We start from the raw sequence: 19,139 nt of genomic DNA, 5'->3' as shown, positions 1-19,139 counted from the left end.
GGGTCAGTAGGGGGCCCGGTGAGAGACTCACTGGGCACAATTCACTAAGCAGTATCTTACTGCATCTCTCTCTCTCTTCCCTCTCTCTTCCCTCTCTCTCTCTCGCTTTCCTACCACACCCTCTCTCTCTTCCCTCTCGTTCTTCTCTCTCTCCTCTCTTCTCTCTCTCCCCCCCCCCTCTCTCTCTCTCCCCCTCTCCTCCCTCTCATTCCCCCCTCTCTTCCCTCTCTCTCTCCCCCTCACTTCCCTCTCTCTCTCTCTTCCCTCTCCTCTCCCCCCCCTCTCCCCCTCTCTCTCTTCCCTCTCTCCTCTCCCTCCTCTCTCTCTTTCTCTCTTCAGTCTCTCTCTCTTCCCTACCCCCCCTCTCTCTTCCCTCTCTTTCTTCTCTCTCTCCTCTCTCTCCCCCTTTCCTTCTCTCTCTTCCCTCTCTCCCCTCTCTCTTCTCTCTTCTCTCTCTTCTGTCTCTCTCTTCCCTATCTCTCTCTCTCTACTCTCTCTCCCTCCTCTCTCTCTCTCCCCTCTCTCTCTTCTTTCTCTCCTCTCTTCTCCCTCCTCTCTCTCTCCCCTCTCTCTCTTCTCTCTCCCCTTTTCTCTCTCTCTCCCCTCTCCCCCCTCTCTCTTACCTCTCTCTCTCTTCACTCTCTATCTACCCTCTCTCTTCCCTCTCTCTTCTCTCAGATTGTATGTGACTGCACACACACACACAGTATGATTACCCCACCTTCTCCAAAGGCTGCTGATTTTCGGGCAGCAGGAAATGTGGGCAGGGGGTGGTAATCATACTGTGTGTGTGCAGTCCCATATGATCTATCCGTGATGCATGGATGTGTGAGATGGGGAAACAGCTCTCATTGTTTGAACTCATATTGTGTCGTAGTAAATTAATGTTTTGACTGACATTCTGCGGTTTAGCCACAAGATGTCACTGTTTTTCTAACACAACCTCAGACTGCATAGATCAGGGGTGGGCAAACTTTTTGACTTGAGGGCCGCAATGGGTTCATATATTGGACCCGGGGGCCAGACCAAGAGTAGATGAATGATGTGTATGTGTCATCCATAGTAAGTATAGTAATATTCCCCCATAGTAAGCATAGTAATTAATCCCCCATATAGTAATTCATCCCCCATAGTAATTCATCCCCCATAGTAATTCATCCCCCATATAGTAATTCATCCCCCATAGTAATTCATCCCCCATAGTAATTCATCCCCCATATAGTAATTCATCCCCCATAGTAATTCATCCCCCATATAGTAATTCATCCCCCATAGTAATTCATCCCCCATATAGTAATTCATCCCCCATAGTAATTCATCCCCCATAGTAATTCATCCCCCATATAGTAATTCATCCCCCATAGTAATTCATCCCCCATATAGTAATTCATCCCCCATAGTAATTCATCCCCCATATAGTAATTCATCCCCCATAGTAATTCATCCCCCATAGTAATTCATCCCCCATATAGTAATTCATCCCCCATAGTAATTCATCCCCCATATAGTAATTCATCCCCCATATAGTAATTCATCCCCCATAGTAATTCATCCCCCATATAGTAATTCATCCCCCATAGTAATTCATCCCCCATATAGTAATTCATCCCCCATAGTAATTCATCCCCCATATAGTAATTCATCCCCCATAGTAATTCATCCCCCATAGTAATTCATCCCCCATATAGTAATTCATCCCCCATAGTAATTCATCCCCCATATAGTAATTCATCCCCCATAGTAATTCATCCCCCATATAGTAATTCATTCCCCATAGTAATTCATCCCCCATATAGTAATTCATCCCCCATAGTAATTCACCCCCCATAGTAATTCATCCCCCATAGTAATTCATCCCCCATAGAGTAATTCATCCCCCCTATAGTAATTCATCCCCCCTATAGTAATTCATTCCCCATATTAATTCATCCCCCATATTAAGTCCCCAAGTCCCCCCTGTGTCAATTCACTTACCTTTGCTCCGCGCGTTCCTCTCGCCGTGTTCCCGTGCCATTCCAGTCTTCAGGGCGGACTGTGAGAGGAGCCTAGCTCCCCTCACGTTCCTCACGCTGCCCCGCCTACACACATTCTGGCAGCTGATGTTTGCCACGCTCCGCGGGCCGGATTAAAAGGTCCGCCGGGCCGTATACGGCCCGCGGGCCGTAGTTTGCCCATTGCTGGCATAGATATTTGTATATTCATAAAGAGGTGGGGTTTTGCACACAGAGAGTTGGAGAGAACAGGAAGGAGAAGGAGAAGCCATGTTTTGGAGCATGGTGAATAAGGGGCCGTGTGAGCTCAGAATCTGATGACATCCAGGTGTGAAAGTGTCCCTCAGTAACCAGAGATTGCTGCCAGGAATGCTGATGAGATTGCTGCCAGGAAGCTGATGAGATTGCTGCCAGGAAGGCTGATGAGAGCAGAGGAACTAAGCAACATATACGGCAAGACTGCATGCTTGTTGGAGCAACATTTGTTCTGTTCAGAGTCACCAGTGGATGCAAAGCAGACCCGGGTCGGTAAGATCGTGCACGCACCTAATTTCATTGTTGGCACCACCCCCCTAAAAATTGCTGCCTTAGGCAAACTCCTTGTTTGCCTCGCAGTAGATCTGCCCCTGGCCGTGACTGTAACCCAAGCTTGACTTTAATGTTTGCCTTTGTTAATTTCCACCACATGGTGGATTGATAGGACTAGTAGTTTACACAATAAAGATAAGGTTGTTTTTGTTTCTTTTACACTAACAGGAAGTTTCTTTGATATTGCATTTCTGGCAAGATTAACAGTTATTTTTTGCACTTGCAAAAAATATTCTTAGCCTGAAAAGTGAAAACTAATGCAGTCACTACATCTAAGAAGTGGTAAGCTGCAAAATATTAAATTTTTGTTTTTTGTTTTAAATATGCTTTAATTTGAAAGTTTACATTGAATGACTACACTGTTTAAGTTGCCATTGCTCTTTATGGTGTTCTTGCATAAAAGGGTAAACGTGCTGTTTGGTATTTATTTAAATTTTTGTTTGGACTTTATCAAGATTTTGTCTTTGATCTAATTGTTTTTCCTGTTTTTCCACCCTGCAAATTACTTTTAAAATTCCCACATAGTATGCTTTTCCCAAAAGCCATGCACTATAATCATGTTCACACAATGTATTAGCACTTTATATAGCAAGTTCCCATGGTCTGAGGACCTAAGCTATATGCTACAGTAGGTATACAAGCAGGTCTAGCACCATTTGTGCTACATTTATTTATGTTGGTGGTGGATGTTATAATTAGACATTATCAAACTGCAAAGCTTGCCCCATAATTTTAGCACCAAAAGCATAGTTTTTAAAAATGTAAGATAATGTTCGCTTTCCTATTTAGAATTGCATTTACTATATGACACACATGGGTCAGTGCCTTAGACAGAACAGCTAAAGGGGACAGAACAAGCCTCCAAATATACAAATTGTGATAACATTTTCCTCATATTGTTTTACTCTTATATCCACCATTGGGAGCATGAAACATTTTCTCTTTTCTTCAATGCTGTATAGGGGATTAAAATTAGCTGATATAATTACAGACTGAGTTACTTCAAATATAACTATAAAATTACATGTGTGGTGTAAGCTGCCCATACCAACAAGAATGGTCTCCATTTTTAAAGTGTTACTAAACTCAAAATAAGTCTGTATTTTCAGTAAAACATGCTTGTTATACTTACTGTAGAACCTAAGGGGTTAATCCTCCGCATTGTGTAAAAGGGCTGTTTGAACTTATCTTTTCTGATCCTCCCCTTCTTTTACTGTCCCCAATCCATCTGCCATAGTACAGAGCAGCAGTGGCAAGTCTGAACATGCTCAGTTTGGTGTGTATTGCTAGAGAGTTTTGTTTTATTTTGGGAGGGTGCTCGTCACAGGGCCAATCAGCACTGCCAAGACATAGGGTCAGGGGTCATGCAATTTCATAGCACAGTCAGAGGAAATTAAAACTCCTTCTACAAGCTTTAACCAGTGCTCAGCTGGACACTGATAGAAGTCACAAGACTGCTATATGCTTCTGATGAGAAAAGTTATTTAGCAGTTTATATTTACTAAAATAATTGCACTTCCATGTTGTGTGTACTGTGGGAGACCATATAGAGAGAATGCAGGGTCCTGGGTTTACTAACACTTTAAGTACTCCCTGTAACATTTTGTAAATGCATATTGATCCTGCCAGTAGAATAATTGGATAGGCACTTCTGTTGATAGGGTGACAATGGTCTTCCTTCTGCAGTGAAATCTCTGCACTGTTGCCATCTGCCACTGTATATGCATGGATGTTGGCTCAGTTAATAGCCCTATCTGTGAATAATCATAGCAGTGAATAACCACACCTAGCTGTGTCCAAAGCCCTTGAGCAGTACATTGCTCTATCTGCAGGAGCTTAGGGAAACGATGTAAAAGCCCTTTTTGTCCCTCCTCCCGTCAAGCAGTATGCAGAATAAATTCATTTACTATTTAAAAAGAGTTCAATTACATTTCCTTAAGGCATTTATCATGCCAATAGAGAAAAGTATACCTTATAGTGCTGCTTCAAGCTATGGATGGAAGGAAAAGGATTACCCCACCGGCAAGTGAGAAGAGGGGAGCATGAGCGATTCCATTGTCAGTCAATACAAGTGAGGGGATGGACGCTGCTCAACGGACCCCAGAAGTCCAATGTTAAGGAATGGCCATTCCTTAACACTGGACTCCTGGGGTCGGTTGAGCAGCGTCCATCCCTTCAGTTATTTAACATGCCAACTTGCATTAAAAAACGTTGCTGTATTTTAATATTAGCAGCTGTTTTACATTATGCATGTAATGCATTTCTTGTATTTTTTGTTGTTTCAAGCATAGTTGTCTATTAATGCGTTTGTACGCATGACCCCATACTAAATCTTACTCTGAAATGGTAGCAGTAGACTGAGGGTGAAAAAGATACAAAACAGGCATCACTAAATGATGGACCATGGTCCAGACTGAGTGACAGTTTCATCTGGCCACGCTACTTTGCATTCTGAGTCTCCTCTCCTGGGTGTCCTCTTGTCACCCTTCTGCCACCGTTGTGATCCTCATAGCAGAGCAGAGGGCAGGAGGAGCAGCAGGTCTGGACAGAGGACATAGCTGTTAAACTTTTTATAGTAACAAGTGAGCGACTGGTTGCTAGAACCACCCTGTGCTTGTTAAAATGAAAAGTTGGGCAGCTTCCACCCTCCATGCACACCTACTGCACCTCTTGCCTTCTGCACTGTGAACTGTGATGGGAAGAGGGGGTTGGATGATGTAAAGGGGATTGAGGACACTGATATGACAGGAGGACTGTGATGCAAAAGGCAGGGGACTATTATATAAAGGGGGGTGGGGGTGGGTTATGATGTGAAGAGGGGCTTGAGGACACTGATGTAAAAGAGGACCATGATATAATGGGGGGGGGGCTGTGATGTAAAGGGGGCTGAGGATACTTGAGGATACTGAGGTAATGAGGGTACTATGATGTAAAGGGGGACTGAGGACACTGAAGTAAACGGGAGCTGTGATATGAATAGGTGACTGAGGGCACTGATATAAAAATGGGGGCTGTGATTTGAAGAGGGGACTGAGGACACTGATGAAAGGAGGGTCTGTGATGTGAAGGGGACTGAGGACACTTATGTAAAGGAGGGACTGTAATGTGAAGGGGATTGAAGACACTGATGTAAGGGAGGGAATGTGCTGTGAAGGGGCCTGAGGACACTGATGTAATAGAGGGAGGGTGATGTGAAGGGGAACTGAGGCCTCTGATGTAAAGGAGGGACTGTGATGTAAAGGGGACTGAGGACACTTATGTAAAGGAGGGACTGTAATGTGAAGGGGATTGAAGACACTGATGTAAGGGAGGGAATGTGCTGTGAAGGGGCCTGAGGACACTGATGTAATAGAGGGAGGGTGATGTGAACGGGAACTGAGGCCTCTGATGTAAAGGAAGGACTGTGATGTGAAAGGGACTGAGGACACTGATGTAAAGGAGGGACTGTGATGTGAAGGGGACTGAGGACACTGATGTAAAGGAAGGAATGTGATGTAAAGGGGACTGAGGACACTGATGTAAAGGGGGGTCTGCGATGTGATCAGGGACTGAGGGCACTGATGTCACAAATTTAAGACTTTACTGAAATATCTACCAGAAGAATTGGATTTCACTGCTACTGAATAATAGTTTTGGCTCAATTCATAGAATATATGTTACCAAATGATCCTATGTGATGCCGACTTTTTCATATAATCATAGGATATTGCTAGCAGTAGTTCATGGAACAGCAGACTCACTGTATAAACTACAGTCAGGTCCATAAATATTGGGACATTAACACAATTCTAACATTTTTGGCTCTATACACCACCACAATGGATTTGAAATGAAATGAACAAGATGTGCTTTAACTGCAGACTGTCAGCTTTAATTTGAAGGTATTTAAATCCAAATCAGGTGAACGGTGTAGGAATTACAACAGTTTGCATATGTGCCTCCCACTTGTTAAGGGACCAAAAGTAATGGGACAATTGGCTTCTCAGCTGTTCCATTGCCAGGTGTGTGTTATTCCCTCATTATCCCAATTACAATGAGCAGATAAAAGGTCCAGAGTTCATTTCAAGTGTGCTATTTGCATTTGGAATCTGTTGCTGTCAACTCTCAAGATGAGATCCAAAGAGCTGTAACTATCAGTGAAGCAAGCCATCATTAGGCCGAAAAAACAAAACAAACACATCAGAGAGATAGCAAAAACATTAGGCGTGGCCAAAACAACTGTTTGGAACATTCTTAAAAAGAAGGAATGCACCGGTGAGCTCAGCAACACCAAAAGACCCGGAAGACCACGGAAAACAACTGTGGTGGATGACCGAAGAATTCTTTCCCTGGTGAAGAAAACACCCTTCACAACAGTTGGCCAGATCAAGAACACTCTCCAGGAGGTAGGTGTATGTGTGTCAAAGTCAACAAACAAGAGAAGACTTCACCAGAGTGAATACAGAGGGTTCACCACAAGATGGAAACCATTGGTGAGCCTCAAAAACAGGAAGGCCAGATTAGAGTTTGCCAAACCACATCTAAAAAAGCCTTCACAGTTCTGGAACAACATCCTTTGGACAGATGAGACCAAGATCAACTTGTACCAGAGTGATGGGAAGAGAAGAGTATGGAGAAGGAAAGGAACTGCTCATGATCCTAAGCATACCACCTCATCAGTGAAGCATGGTGGTGGTAGTGTCATGGCGTGGGCGTGCCAATGGAACTGGTTCTCTTGTATTTATTGATGATGTGACTGCTGACAAAAGCAGCAGGATGAATTCTGAAGTGTTTCGGGCAATATTATCTGCTTATATTCAGCCAAATGCTTCAGAAGTCATTGGACGCCGCTTCACAGTGCAGATGGACAATGACCCAAAGCATACTGCAAAAGCAACCAAAGAGTTTTTTAAGGGAAAGAAGTGGAATGTTATGCGCTGGCCAAGTCAATCACCTGACCTGAATCCGATTGAGCATGCATTTCACGTGCTGAAGACAAAACTGAAGGGAAAATGCCCCAAGAACAAGCAGGAACTGAAGACAGTTACAGTAGAGGCCTGGCAGAGCATCACCAGGGATGAAACCCAGCGTCTGTTGATGTTTATGCATTCCAGACTTCAGGCTGTAATTGACTGCAAAGGATTTGCAACCAAGTATTAAAAAGTGAAAGTTTGATTTATGATTATTATTCTGTCCCACTACTTTTGGTCCCTTAACAAGTGGGAGGCACATATGCAAACTGTTGTAATTCCTACACCGTTCACCTGATTTGGATGTAAATACCCTCAAATTAAAGCTGACAGTCTGCAGTTAAAGCACATCTTGTTCGTTTCATTTCAAATCTATTGTGGTGGTGTATAGAGCCAAAAATGTTAGAATTGTGTCGATGTCCCAATATTTATGGACTTGACTGTATTCACTGTCAGATAATTTCCTGAAAAGTCAGTTTCTTGTAGAGATTGGCCAAGGCTGCACAAAAGCATAATAGGAAAATATTATATCTACGTGAGTCCTGCAGCCACCAATATATAACAATACAGTGTTACCTTGCTTTACCTTCGTTTTCACAGCGAAGCCCACACCATCCTTGGGGACAAATGCAACCTTTGAACCTATCACAGGTTCCTCTGGCACAAAGACACTTCATCTTACAGTCAGGTCCATAGAAATCATCTGGACAAGCTGGAAAAGATGTAAGTAATGTCTACATTACTACAAAGCATGCCTAAATAGGAATACTCTCAGATACTAGCTGCTCAAAGGAACAATGTGTGCAATTATGGAACAGATATAAAATCTTCCAAATTGAAAAAAAGTTAAATACACAATGTAATAAGTAATTGGACAATTGTCACATATTATTTGTTCAAGTATGTAAACTCTGTTAAGATAGAAGGAAGAAAGTAAAAATAAGGAAGCGAGTTGAGGAATTCATTAAATCATGCTGATCAGTGCTGGATCCAGCCTGTCCAATGTGAGGGTGCATTGAAAAATATAAAGGGGGCAGAGAATGGGAGGTCAGCAGGGCAGTGTATAGGGGGTCAGTAGGGCAGAGGTTATGGTTAGCAGTTTGTAGGTCAGTGTATATAGGTCAACAGGGTGAAAGACAGAGGTCAGCAGGGCAGAGTATGGGGTTAACAGGGTGGAAGACAGGGGTCAGCAGTAGTAGTAGTAAGTGACGCAGAGTTCTGAGGTCAGTAGTAAGAAAACAGAAGACAGATTTTGCCTAATAGTGGGAGGAGCTTAAAGGGGAACTATTAAACAGAATCTGTGCTTAGTCGCTGTATACTTTGCACACATATAGCACAGTTTGTGTACTTACAAAATACTACTTATTATGTTATAAGTGACAGTCTCACAGATACACATAAACCTCAGAACGAAGGATCAGGGTGCCCAGGTTCCTCAGCATTTTCTCAGGGTTCCAAGAGATCCCCCCCTTACATCAGGGTTCCCAAAACCATCCACCTTACCTCAGGGTCCCTAGAGTCACCCCCCTATGTCAGGATCCTCAGATTCACCATCTCTTACATCAGGGTCCCCAGAATCCCCACTCTCCTTAAATCAGGGTCCCGACAGTCACTCCCTTAATGGAGAGTCCCCAGAGCTTTCCTAGTTACATTAGGTCCCCAGAGTCCCCCCTTTACATCAGGGTCCCCCGTCTATTTACATCAGGGTCCCAAGAGCTATGCTTGAATTACTGTATAAGCAACAATAATGAAAGATAAAGAAGTTGGTGCTTCTAAAGTTAGCCATAGATGGACCGAAATTCAGCTGGTTATTAGGAACAGCAGCCTCAGGACCAAAGTGTAGAATAAGGGGCATGTATGTAGTCGGAGATGCTTCAGGAGTGATATGGAGTAATCCTGAGAATATAATGAAGACATGGCGGGGTGTCATTGGAATATATATACAGTATTGATTGTAAGATTTATTGGTGTACTGGGATGAAATTGCTCTATCATCTGGGAGGATGTTGGGTGTGTTATAGGGATATTCTGAAGCTTGCGCCATAGAGGTTGAAATGCCTATCTATAACCATGTACTCCAACACCTATTTGTTGACTGTGCTCACAATCATCCAATTTGCCATAATGCACTTTTAATGCTGTTGCTTTACTTGATCCATTGGATGCAGCAAGGTCTCCCTTGCGCGTTAAAATTTTACCCATGCCCATGCTGAACTCCTTTATGACCTTTTATAACCCCGGTACATTTACATTATTTCTATTATATACATGCTAGCTTCAAGGGCTGGTTTGTGACTTTGACAGAGCAGAGAAGACGATGTCAAAAGCAAAGGATAGTAGAGGGAAGATATCCAAATTAAAAGCTAGAGGATAACTAGAAGAATGCATGCTAAATCTGTTATAATACACTGTAATAAATAGTTCAAAGTGAAAATTCAGTAACTAGGGACCCCCAGCAGGACAAAGCCCTGTGCAACTGCCATGAACACATAGCTAAAGATGCCTACAGAGATACGAGAATGTTAGCCTGGGGTTGCCATTTAAAGTCGTACTGAGAAATAATCATATGCCTGCAAGCCATCCACTAACCCAGCAGCCATCTCCTGTCTCAGACTTCTAAGGAGGGGACCATTGTCCAACAGTGCCATACCATTAGCCATTGCAGCCCTTATGGCTGTTATGGTGCCTAGGAGTGGGAAGAAACCCTATTAGAAGGGTTGTTGAGACTATTTTTTTTTAACAGGAAAGGTTTTTTGAACACAAAAGATGCATTACAATTATGTGGTTAACAGTGGATGACAACCAATGAACAAATTATCCATACAGTGCGCATTTGACGGGTACTACAAAAGAAAGGCAGATGAGCAGAAGTCATTCCTGTTAAGACCATTTAAACATAGAAATCAGTGTGCATTTGAAGATAAATACTGAATGTCCATCACTATATTGTTAGGAATTGGAGAGATTCCTGTTGACCCTGTACTGCCTGTAATGCAATCATGAAGAAAAATTGTCCCATGTTTTGTAAATAAAATGTGTTTCGCTGTCTTAGTAGTGTAAAATGATTGTCCTCAGAGCTCCGCAGAAAAATCAGCACAAGGGACAAAGCCTATACTCAGTAAGATGTGCCCTATGTGCAAATTTCTTCTGTTTTTTAAAATCTTCCTTTGTTCTGTACCCCCCATCATCCTCCACTGCTGTAATCGGCATTGGGGCACCTGTTCAGGACCTAATGCTGACCTTTGCATCTCTTAATTCTGACCTCTGAGTCATTACTAACCTTTGAACTCTATGTCACATATTACTGACCCCTGATATGTGCATTACTTACTATTGACTGCTGAGTCACTATTGACCCTTGACTTCTGCATCACTTACTACTGACCTCTGAGTCACTATTGCCTTTTGAACTTTGCAACATTTACTACTGACCCCTGACTTCTACATCACTTACTACTGACCTCTGAACTTAGCGTCACTTACTACTGACCCCTGACTTCTACATCACTTACTACTGACCTCTGAACTTAGCGTCACTTACTACTGACCTTTGAGCCACTACTGACCCATTAACCCAGTATTACTTACTACTGACCCCTTATGCTGCCTCTTTTCCCTGACAACGTCTATCCCCAGCACTAGTAGTGTACTGACTATGCTAACAGCTAGTAGTTAACACTTCTGCCTGTCAGTGGTAAGGTACCCAGTTCACCTCCTGGTTAGGACACCGTCTGCATGGAGTTTGCATGTTCTTCCTGTGCTCATGTGGGTACTCCATTTTCCTCCCACGTTCCAAAGACAGGCTAGTAGGTTCATTGGATCCTGTCTAATCTGGCCCTAGTATGTGTAAATATGTATGTATGTGAGGACCATAAACTGCAATTGAATAATTTTTTTCAAATGTATGTATCCTACCTTCATCACACATAAGTCCTTTCCAGCCAGTAGCACAAGAACAGCCGTATGGGTCCACTAGACAGAACATGTGCCCTTTGCAGGTTTCTTTGTCTCCACAGGTTTCTTTGCAGGTTGTGCCAAATCCGTGTTCACCACATGCTGCAAAAAAAGGATTAGCACACATTTACGGCTGATATGTGATATTTTTGTAATGTGTGTGAAAAAGTGGGCATCAGATCACTATCCATGTTCAGTGACATATGGCGAATGACCTAGGTATTCAAGGCACTGTGTTTTTATTGATTGCATTGCAGAAATTCAGGCAAGTCCTTACTTACAGAGATGTGCAGGACGAAAAAATGTGTTAAGTTATTAATTTCGTTTCATCATATCCATTATACTAGAATTATTAATTTTTAGATTTCATTTCATATATTTGGATTTTATTCGTATATTTGTTATTTTCGAATCGATTCGAAATTCGAATTTTGAAATTCGAATTTCAGAAGACAGTTATATTCAATCTATTTTATTCTATTCTATTCTATTTTTTTTAATTTCTATTCTATTATATTCTACTCTATCCTATTCTAATCTTTTATTTTCTTTTGTATTTTTTTATGTTCTATTTTATTTTATTCTATTTGTTTATTTTATTTTCTATTCTATTTTATTCCTTTATATTCTATTCTATAAAGCGGCCTAAGTAGGAATCATCATCTTAGTTCCCACTTATAACTTACTGTATTTATTGCAATAAGTTTCCATTTTAAATTCATTTTCAAATTCATTGTTTAAATTGTTGTTATTATTTGTTTCGGATTCGATGAAATTTGTTTCCATTGCGATTCAGAAATTCAAATACATCTGAATCTCCAAATAACGTAAATTTTGTCAGAATTTCAATTTGTAATGAAACAAATCATACAAGTTTACTTACTCACCCAAAATAAATATGTACAGGAGAATAGAACAGTACAGTTACATTTTGATTTTTGCTGTTCATTTCTTAGTTTCTATTGCAAAATTTGTTTCTATTGCGATTCGGAAATTCCGATACATTCAAATCTCCAAATAATGTAAATTTTATCCAAATTTCAATGAAACAAATCATACATGTTTACTTACTCACCCATTACACATGTTGTTCCCATAAAGCCTGGAGGGCAGATACATTCCCCTGTGTCTTCATGGCAGACTCCACCATTATGGCAGTCTGGGCATGTTTTATTGCATTGTGGTCCCCACTTTTGTGCTCCACATCCTGGGAAGTAAAATGAGACACCCAAAATAAATATGTACAGGAGAATTGAACAGTACAGGTACATTTAGATTTTTGCTGTTCATTTATTAGTGCATACAAAGGTCTTGTTTTTTTAAAGGACACTAGGCAGCAATGCTATTAAAGACCTTTAAAGTTCTCTCTGTGGAATCACATTCACTAAAACAGTTCTAACAGACCTTTTTAGTTTTAGAACTCACAGTGCAAACCTTGCTTTGATGAATACGGAAAACAACACACATTATTTTAGCAACTCCTGAAAGACTTGTAAACCCTTACACGTACCCACTGGAGTGTGTAGCCTCATGTATTACACAGGTGAAATTGTATCTGCTTATCTGCAGCCCTCTGTCCTCTAAAACCATTTAAAACACCCAGATCAAAGGCTATTTCTCAGGGGGCTGAGTGTAATCTGAGACATGAGTGTAAGGAATGGACATATATCCCTCTGCACAGTCCCATAGAGAAGCATGCACAGTTGATGATGTAAATCACCTACTGTATTTTGCGGGAGGGGGTCAAGCCATCTGCTAGGATTCTGTGGTGTCAGCATAGACTATCAGAAGTAATTAATGTAGATAGCAGAGGTTGGAAACAGCAGACAAAAATAACAGTAAGTGCATTTGATTGATGCATGTTCACACTCAGGAGGGATATGCTCTGTTCATTTTTAATTGTAAGTATAAACTACCAATTGTTTTACTGTGTTTTTTTTAGTTTTCTTCCCTATGCATCAACAGTAGTTCTGATTTATACAAATAGGTTGAACCTGATGGTTATTTTAATCACGTTTACTATGTTTCTGTATACCTTTGGTATATGTAGAGCATTTTGCATGAAAAGACCATGTTTATCAGTCAGCATTTTTGGCACCTCACCTGGGTGCCACCGCCAAACAATGCCTCCTGCCCTCCAAACCCTTCCAGCAGACCGATAGCTAATTCCAGCCATTTACCCCAAGCATTGTACACAGAAGAGATGTTGAGGTAAAAGCCAAAGGAAACACTTTAATAAATAGAAATACAAGTTTTTATACACTTTAAAAACAGAGGCAGTTTCCACATGAACAATAAAAAAAAATATTACACATTGGGGTAAACATCCGACAATGGTTAGCTAAGGAGGTAAAGTTGACATAAGACTTATCACGGCAGGAGGATGAGCAAACAGACAGAAACAATAGGTTACTTTATTAACAATCAGAATTCACATCTAGGGAGCACACAATGGGGAAAACACACTCCATATCTAGACAGGGTAGACAAAAACAGGTACACAATAAACAGATTACTTATAATAGCAGTAGACCCCAGCATCAGGTTGTTTTGAGCTGATAATAATTTTCTGCTTTGAGTCTCTGAATCTAGGAAAGGGTTGAAGCAGTCAATGATGCTTTGGGCACAGAGGCCCTAAATCTGTATCCAAGTCCTCCAGTTCTCAGAGTCTGTGTGTTTCTGGGAGATATGGACTTGAATCCAAAGTAAAACTAATCCAAAGGTCCCCCAGGCCCCCCCCCCCCCCCAGAAGAATGGAGCACTCAGATGCCAGGGCCCATAGTCAGTAAGGAAGAGGCTAGCCTGCAGTTCCCTTCAAAAGCCCCTGTCTTTGTTGGGCCTGTCACACATATAAACAGTCATAACCAGGGGTGGACTGACAACTCATGGGGCCCCAGGGCAACAGGAAATCATGGGGCCCCTGTGTCTTCGCCCACACTCAAACCACACCCAAAAAAGCCTATGAAACGTACCAAGGACATCTCATGAGTGAATGGTCAGCCCGCCCCTGGTCATAACGACCATTTTGTCACAATTGTATTACGGTCAGAATTCTATTATGACCAGTTGATGTTGGGCATCACCACAAATAGATTCCACACAATTTTAGCTTCATTGTTTTTTAATATTTATGATTAAATAGTAAGCACATTCTAACATTTATTTTATTTTTTATTTTATTAATTCATACTTTTGATTTTATACTAATGCCCTCTTGAAGGGCTAGCAATATTTCATTACCCATACAACACTGAACTTACTTCTGACAATAAGCCTGGTGATAGCAGTGTTAAAATGGTTGCCTCCAATGTAACGCACTAGGTACACACTTGCATCCTTGGGCTGAACATTTATGATGGTGTGCTCTAGCAGGTTTGGCACTTCGTGTTTTGGTACAGAGTGAAAGAAGGAATCTGGAACACATAAGCAGGAATATAACACAATGTAGGTAAACACACATACATAGTTTTTACTTGATAGCTACACAGATTTGGTTTTATTTTATATGGCACTCAAGAACTTAATGGAAAACATTATTTTAAAACAGTCCTCTGCAGGTCTGAAAATATAGCTGAACATTGAACTATCCCCCCAGACTAAATGGGGAAGCCTGCCTGCCATAGTCACACAATCAGCTGACGTGCTATGAAAGTGGGGAACCTGCATCTCACTATTCCTCTAGAAATGGAATACTCTGGGCAAGTATCTCACCAAAGAGTATTATTATTAATAATAACAATAATAATAATAATAAAAAACTATATTTTATATAACACCTTTAAAGGTAGCTTCTCAAAGAGCATTACAAAAAACACAAGAAATACACAGCATAAAACAAAAAAAACTACTCTAATGCCAATGTGGGGCCCCAAGAGGCAGGACTATAGCTCCCCAGCGGCTGCAGGGTTTTGAGCTGAGAAAGTCTTTCTCTCTCACAGCCCAGAGCCAGCACTCCCCCCTCACATGGACGAGGAGAGAGAGCTGGTTCTGCGCCTTGAACGATGGATCGACTTCAGTAATTACAAGCCTGTCATATTTTTTTCGGTGCAATCACTGTTTGTGACTATAGCTGCCAGCAGTGATCATTGTATTCTGACAGCGGGGAAGCCTCCCACTGTCAGAATACAATAGAGCATCGGGAGGGGTTCCCCCATCAACACTAACTGGAATGATGGGGGAATTGAGTGATTTTCTTTCCTTCTACCTGTGGTGGAAGAAAAGAAAATTGTATAATCTATGGGATGCTTAAGAGTGTGTGTCTGTGTATGTATGTGTATGTATGTATGTATATATATATATATATATATATATATATATATATATATATATATACATACATTCACCTGCCACTTTATTAGGTACACCCGTTCAATTGCTTGGTAACACAAATTGCTAATCAGCCAATAACATGGCAGCAACTCAATGCAATTAGGCATCTAGATGTGGTGAAGACAATTTGCTGAAGTTTAAACCGAGCACCCGAATGGGAAAGAAAGGGGATTTAGGTGACTTTGAACGTGACATCGTTCAGCATGACTCAGTAAGCATAAAAGCGAGACCCATAAAAACAGCCAGGCAACTAAGATTTTTCAGAAGGTCAACTGAGAGGCCTACTTAGTTCTTTTTAAATAATTCCAACTGCTCATGAAACTCCCTAGTAGATGTCAGTTGGTTGGACTGGCGCATGAAAGGGGCAAGGTACCCGTTATGAGGGCTGTTAATAAATTCTTTTTTAAATATCTGTTGTTTTGCCACACTATATGAGCACAATTTGGGGTTTGATCATGGAGCTCTTGAAATCTCCACTAGAGGTACTGTTGACGGGCCCTGATATAACTATATTTGTTGCTACTGTAATGTATATACCAGTCTTCAGATGGCCAGGGCCAACCCCTTCCACTGTAGATGGTTGGTGTTGGTTCCTGGGCTGGGGAGGCATGGGAGGAGGCTATCTGCTTTCAAGATATTATTAACACTGCTGACAAATTTATCTAGTTTAAGTTAATCCATCATCTTCACTATACTACTGTCAAGTTGGCCCCTATGAGATTTGGATCTGCAACCGCTTGTCCTTGTTGTGGCCTCGGGGCGCAGATCTTTTACATATATTTTGGACTTGCCCTATCCTGTCTACATATTGGCAGGATCTCTTTTCTTTTTGATACCACCATACCCTCATACCCCAGAAATTGGACTGCTGGGCATCTTGAATGACTATGTATGTCAGACACATGCTTGTATTTTGATTCGTATGCTTTTAGTTTATGCTTGGAAATTAATTTGCCTGAATTGAAAAAATGCAACTGCACCTTCCATACAACACTTTTATTGTTTGGTCAGTATGGATCTACCTAAATTTGGGTTAATCCAGGCCCGGACTGGCCACAGGGCACACCGGGCGTCTGCCCAGTGGGCCGGTGCCACCTGGATAAAAGAGTCATCCGGGTGGCACATAGAGGACCATGTAGTTCTTGGTTCCTCTATGTGCCACCCGGCCTCCTCTCCTATCCATTTCCTGCATGCAGTTGGCTCCTGAATGCTCCCACTGCGGTCGCCCCCTTCCCTCATCTCCTCCAGTGGCCTCCCTCTTTATCCCCTCCAGTGCCCCCCCCATCTCCTCCAGCGGCCCCCTCCCCCCCATCTCCAACGCCCCCCCTCATCTCCTCCAGTGGCCTCCTCTCTCATCTCCTCCATCGGCCTCCTCATGTCCTCCAGTGGCCCCCCCATCTCCTCCAGTGCCCCCCTCATCTCCTCCAGTGACCCCCTTCCTCATTTCCTCCAGTGTCCCCCCTCATCTCCAGCGGCCCTTCTCATCTCCTCCAGTGGCCCCCTCCCTCATCTCCATCGGCCCCCTAATGTCCTCCAACGGCACCCCATCTCCTCCAGTGCCCTCCCTCATCTCCTCCAGTGGCCTCCCTCCTCATCTTCTTCAGAGGCCCCCCCAGCCCCCTCCCTCATCTCCTCCAGCGATCCCCCTCCTCATCTCCTCCAGTGCCCCCTCATATCCTCCAGCGGCCCCCTCCCTCATCTCCTCCAGCGGACCCCTCCCTCATCTCCTCCAGCAGACCCCCCCCATCTCTTCCAGCACTGCGGGGGATCTGTCAGCAAATGTCTTATCTCCCCCCTTCTTCTCTCTGTCTCCTATTTCTTTTCTTTCTTTTTCTTTCTCTTTCTTTCTTTCTTTCTTTCTTTCTTTTTCTTTTTTATACATCTTTCTTTCTCTCTCTCCTTCCTTCTTTTATTCTATATGTCTCTTTCTTTCTTTCTTTCTTTCTTTCTTTCTTTCTTTCTTACTCTTTCTTTCTTTCTTTCTCTCCTGTTTCTCTCCTTTTCTTTCTTTCTTTTCTTTTTCTCTTTTCCTCTCTCTTTCCCTCTCTCTTTTCCTCTTTCTCTCTCTCTCTTTCCCTCTTTCTCTCTGTCTTTCCCTCCTTCCTTCTTTCTTTCCCCTTTTCTTTCTTTCTTCTCTCCTACAAAAAAATTAAAAAAATAATAAAATATAAAATTGTGAAAAATTAAATAAAAATAAAAACCCACAGACACTAGTGGTGGAATTACCAAGGTCGTAAAGGTCGCTCTTGTGACTGGGCCCTGGCGTTCCACCATCGGGCTCCAAGGAAAGGGTCGCCGGGCTTCGAGCTGCTCAGTCCAAAGCGCCCGTGTCTATTTGTTGTCCCAGTCTGGGCCTGGGTTAATCTATAAGGTTCAGGCCTGCCCCAAGAAGTGTACAAGATCTGGCAGCCCTGGCTTTTTGGGGGGATATCCCACTTTCATAATAATTGTAATCTGTTTTTGGATTTTATCATAACCCTTGGTCTATTGGTGTCATGGATACAGGCCTCATGGGTCTCCTGGTTTTTATAGAGGGGGAACAGCCTTTGGTATGTGTGGACATATGGGTGTACAGTAGTTGGTGGCCTGCTCCTAGATACCACTGTCATTGATGTTTTCTGTGATTTGTGGTCTCTCTGTAGCCCAAACGGTTTATACTGTATTCTTTGAATGTCTCCTACTTCACCATACATGGAGTTTCCATGTATAAAACCAATTGTTTTCACTCTGATTTTGTGCTTTGAGTTGTATAAACTAAAACTTAAATAAACACCTTTAAAAAAAGAATTCCACAGGGATAATAACAGATTATTTTCTAGAAAAAGGCAAACTTTACCTGTTAATGTTGTTCTAGTTTTGTCAAGTATTTATTCTATGCTGCAACAAGACCTGGCCTTACAAATCTTTTTTTTATATAGGTATAATAGAAAGCAATTACAAATATGACAGGCTCATGAGATGGTCTCATGCACTAGGGTGTATTAGGATGTGATCTAAACTTTGGACTTTTGGCTATTGTTATTACTATTGCTGTTACTGTACTGCAGTCATGGAAAACAATAATCTGTGAGTCCATCCAAAAATTATGTTAGTTTTGCAACAATTTATCTTGGCTCTGAATCTGTGACTATGGGATGAACAATGTGGTAATTTACTTGCCAGATTCTACCTAACACCCAATGAATTCTCATTTCTTTTTATCTCTTTATATACAGTACCTGTTATTAGTTGTTACTAATTTTTGTTGGAAATGTCTTAACCACCAGCTGTCCAGGGCAATGTTGTAATTTTTCACATACAAGTAAGAATGAACATTCTTTTGGTAGAA

The 19,139-nt window shown here is 41.9% G+C and overlaps 1 protein-coding gene across 1 annotated transcript in view; it reads right to left on the bottom strand.

The window, feature by feature from the left end:
* TEK (TEK receptor tyrosine kinase) overlaps positions 1 to 19,139 on the bottom strand; it is a 136,174-nt gene that overhangs the window by 36,848 nt on the left and 80,187 nt on the right. The window contains exons 4-7 of the mRNA XM_089678057.1: positions 14,743 to 14,895; positions 12,558 to 12,689; positions 11,444 to 11,584; positions 8,115 to 8,240 (exon numbers count right to left, since the gene is read on the bottom strand). Coding sequence (XP_089534183.1) covers positions 8,115 to 8,240; positions 11,444 to 11,584; positions 12,558 to 12,689; positions 14,743 to 14,895 — 552 coding nt within the window. The remainder of the gene's footprint in view (positions 1 to 8,114; positions 8,241 to 11,443; positions 11,585 to 12,557; positions 12,690 to 14,742; positions 14,896 to 19,139) is intronic.

This window comes from Staurois parvus, unplaced genomic scaffold (assembly GCF_062004578.1).
Source record: "Staurois parvus isolate SC_StPar_1 unplaced genomic scaffold, SC_StPar_1.0 ptg000198l, whole genome shotgun sequence".
Taxonomy (NCBI): Eukaryota; Metazoa; Chordata; class Amphibia; order Anura; family Ranidae; genus Staurois; species Staurois parvus.
This window is presented reverse-complemented; position numbering and strand designations above follow the sequence as displayed.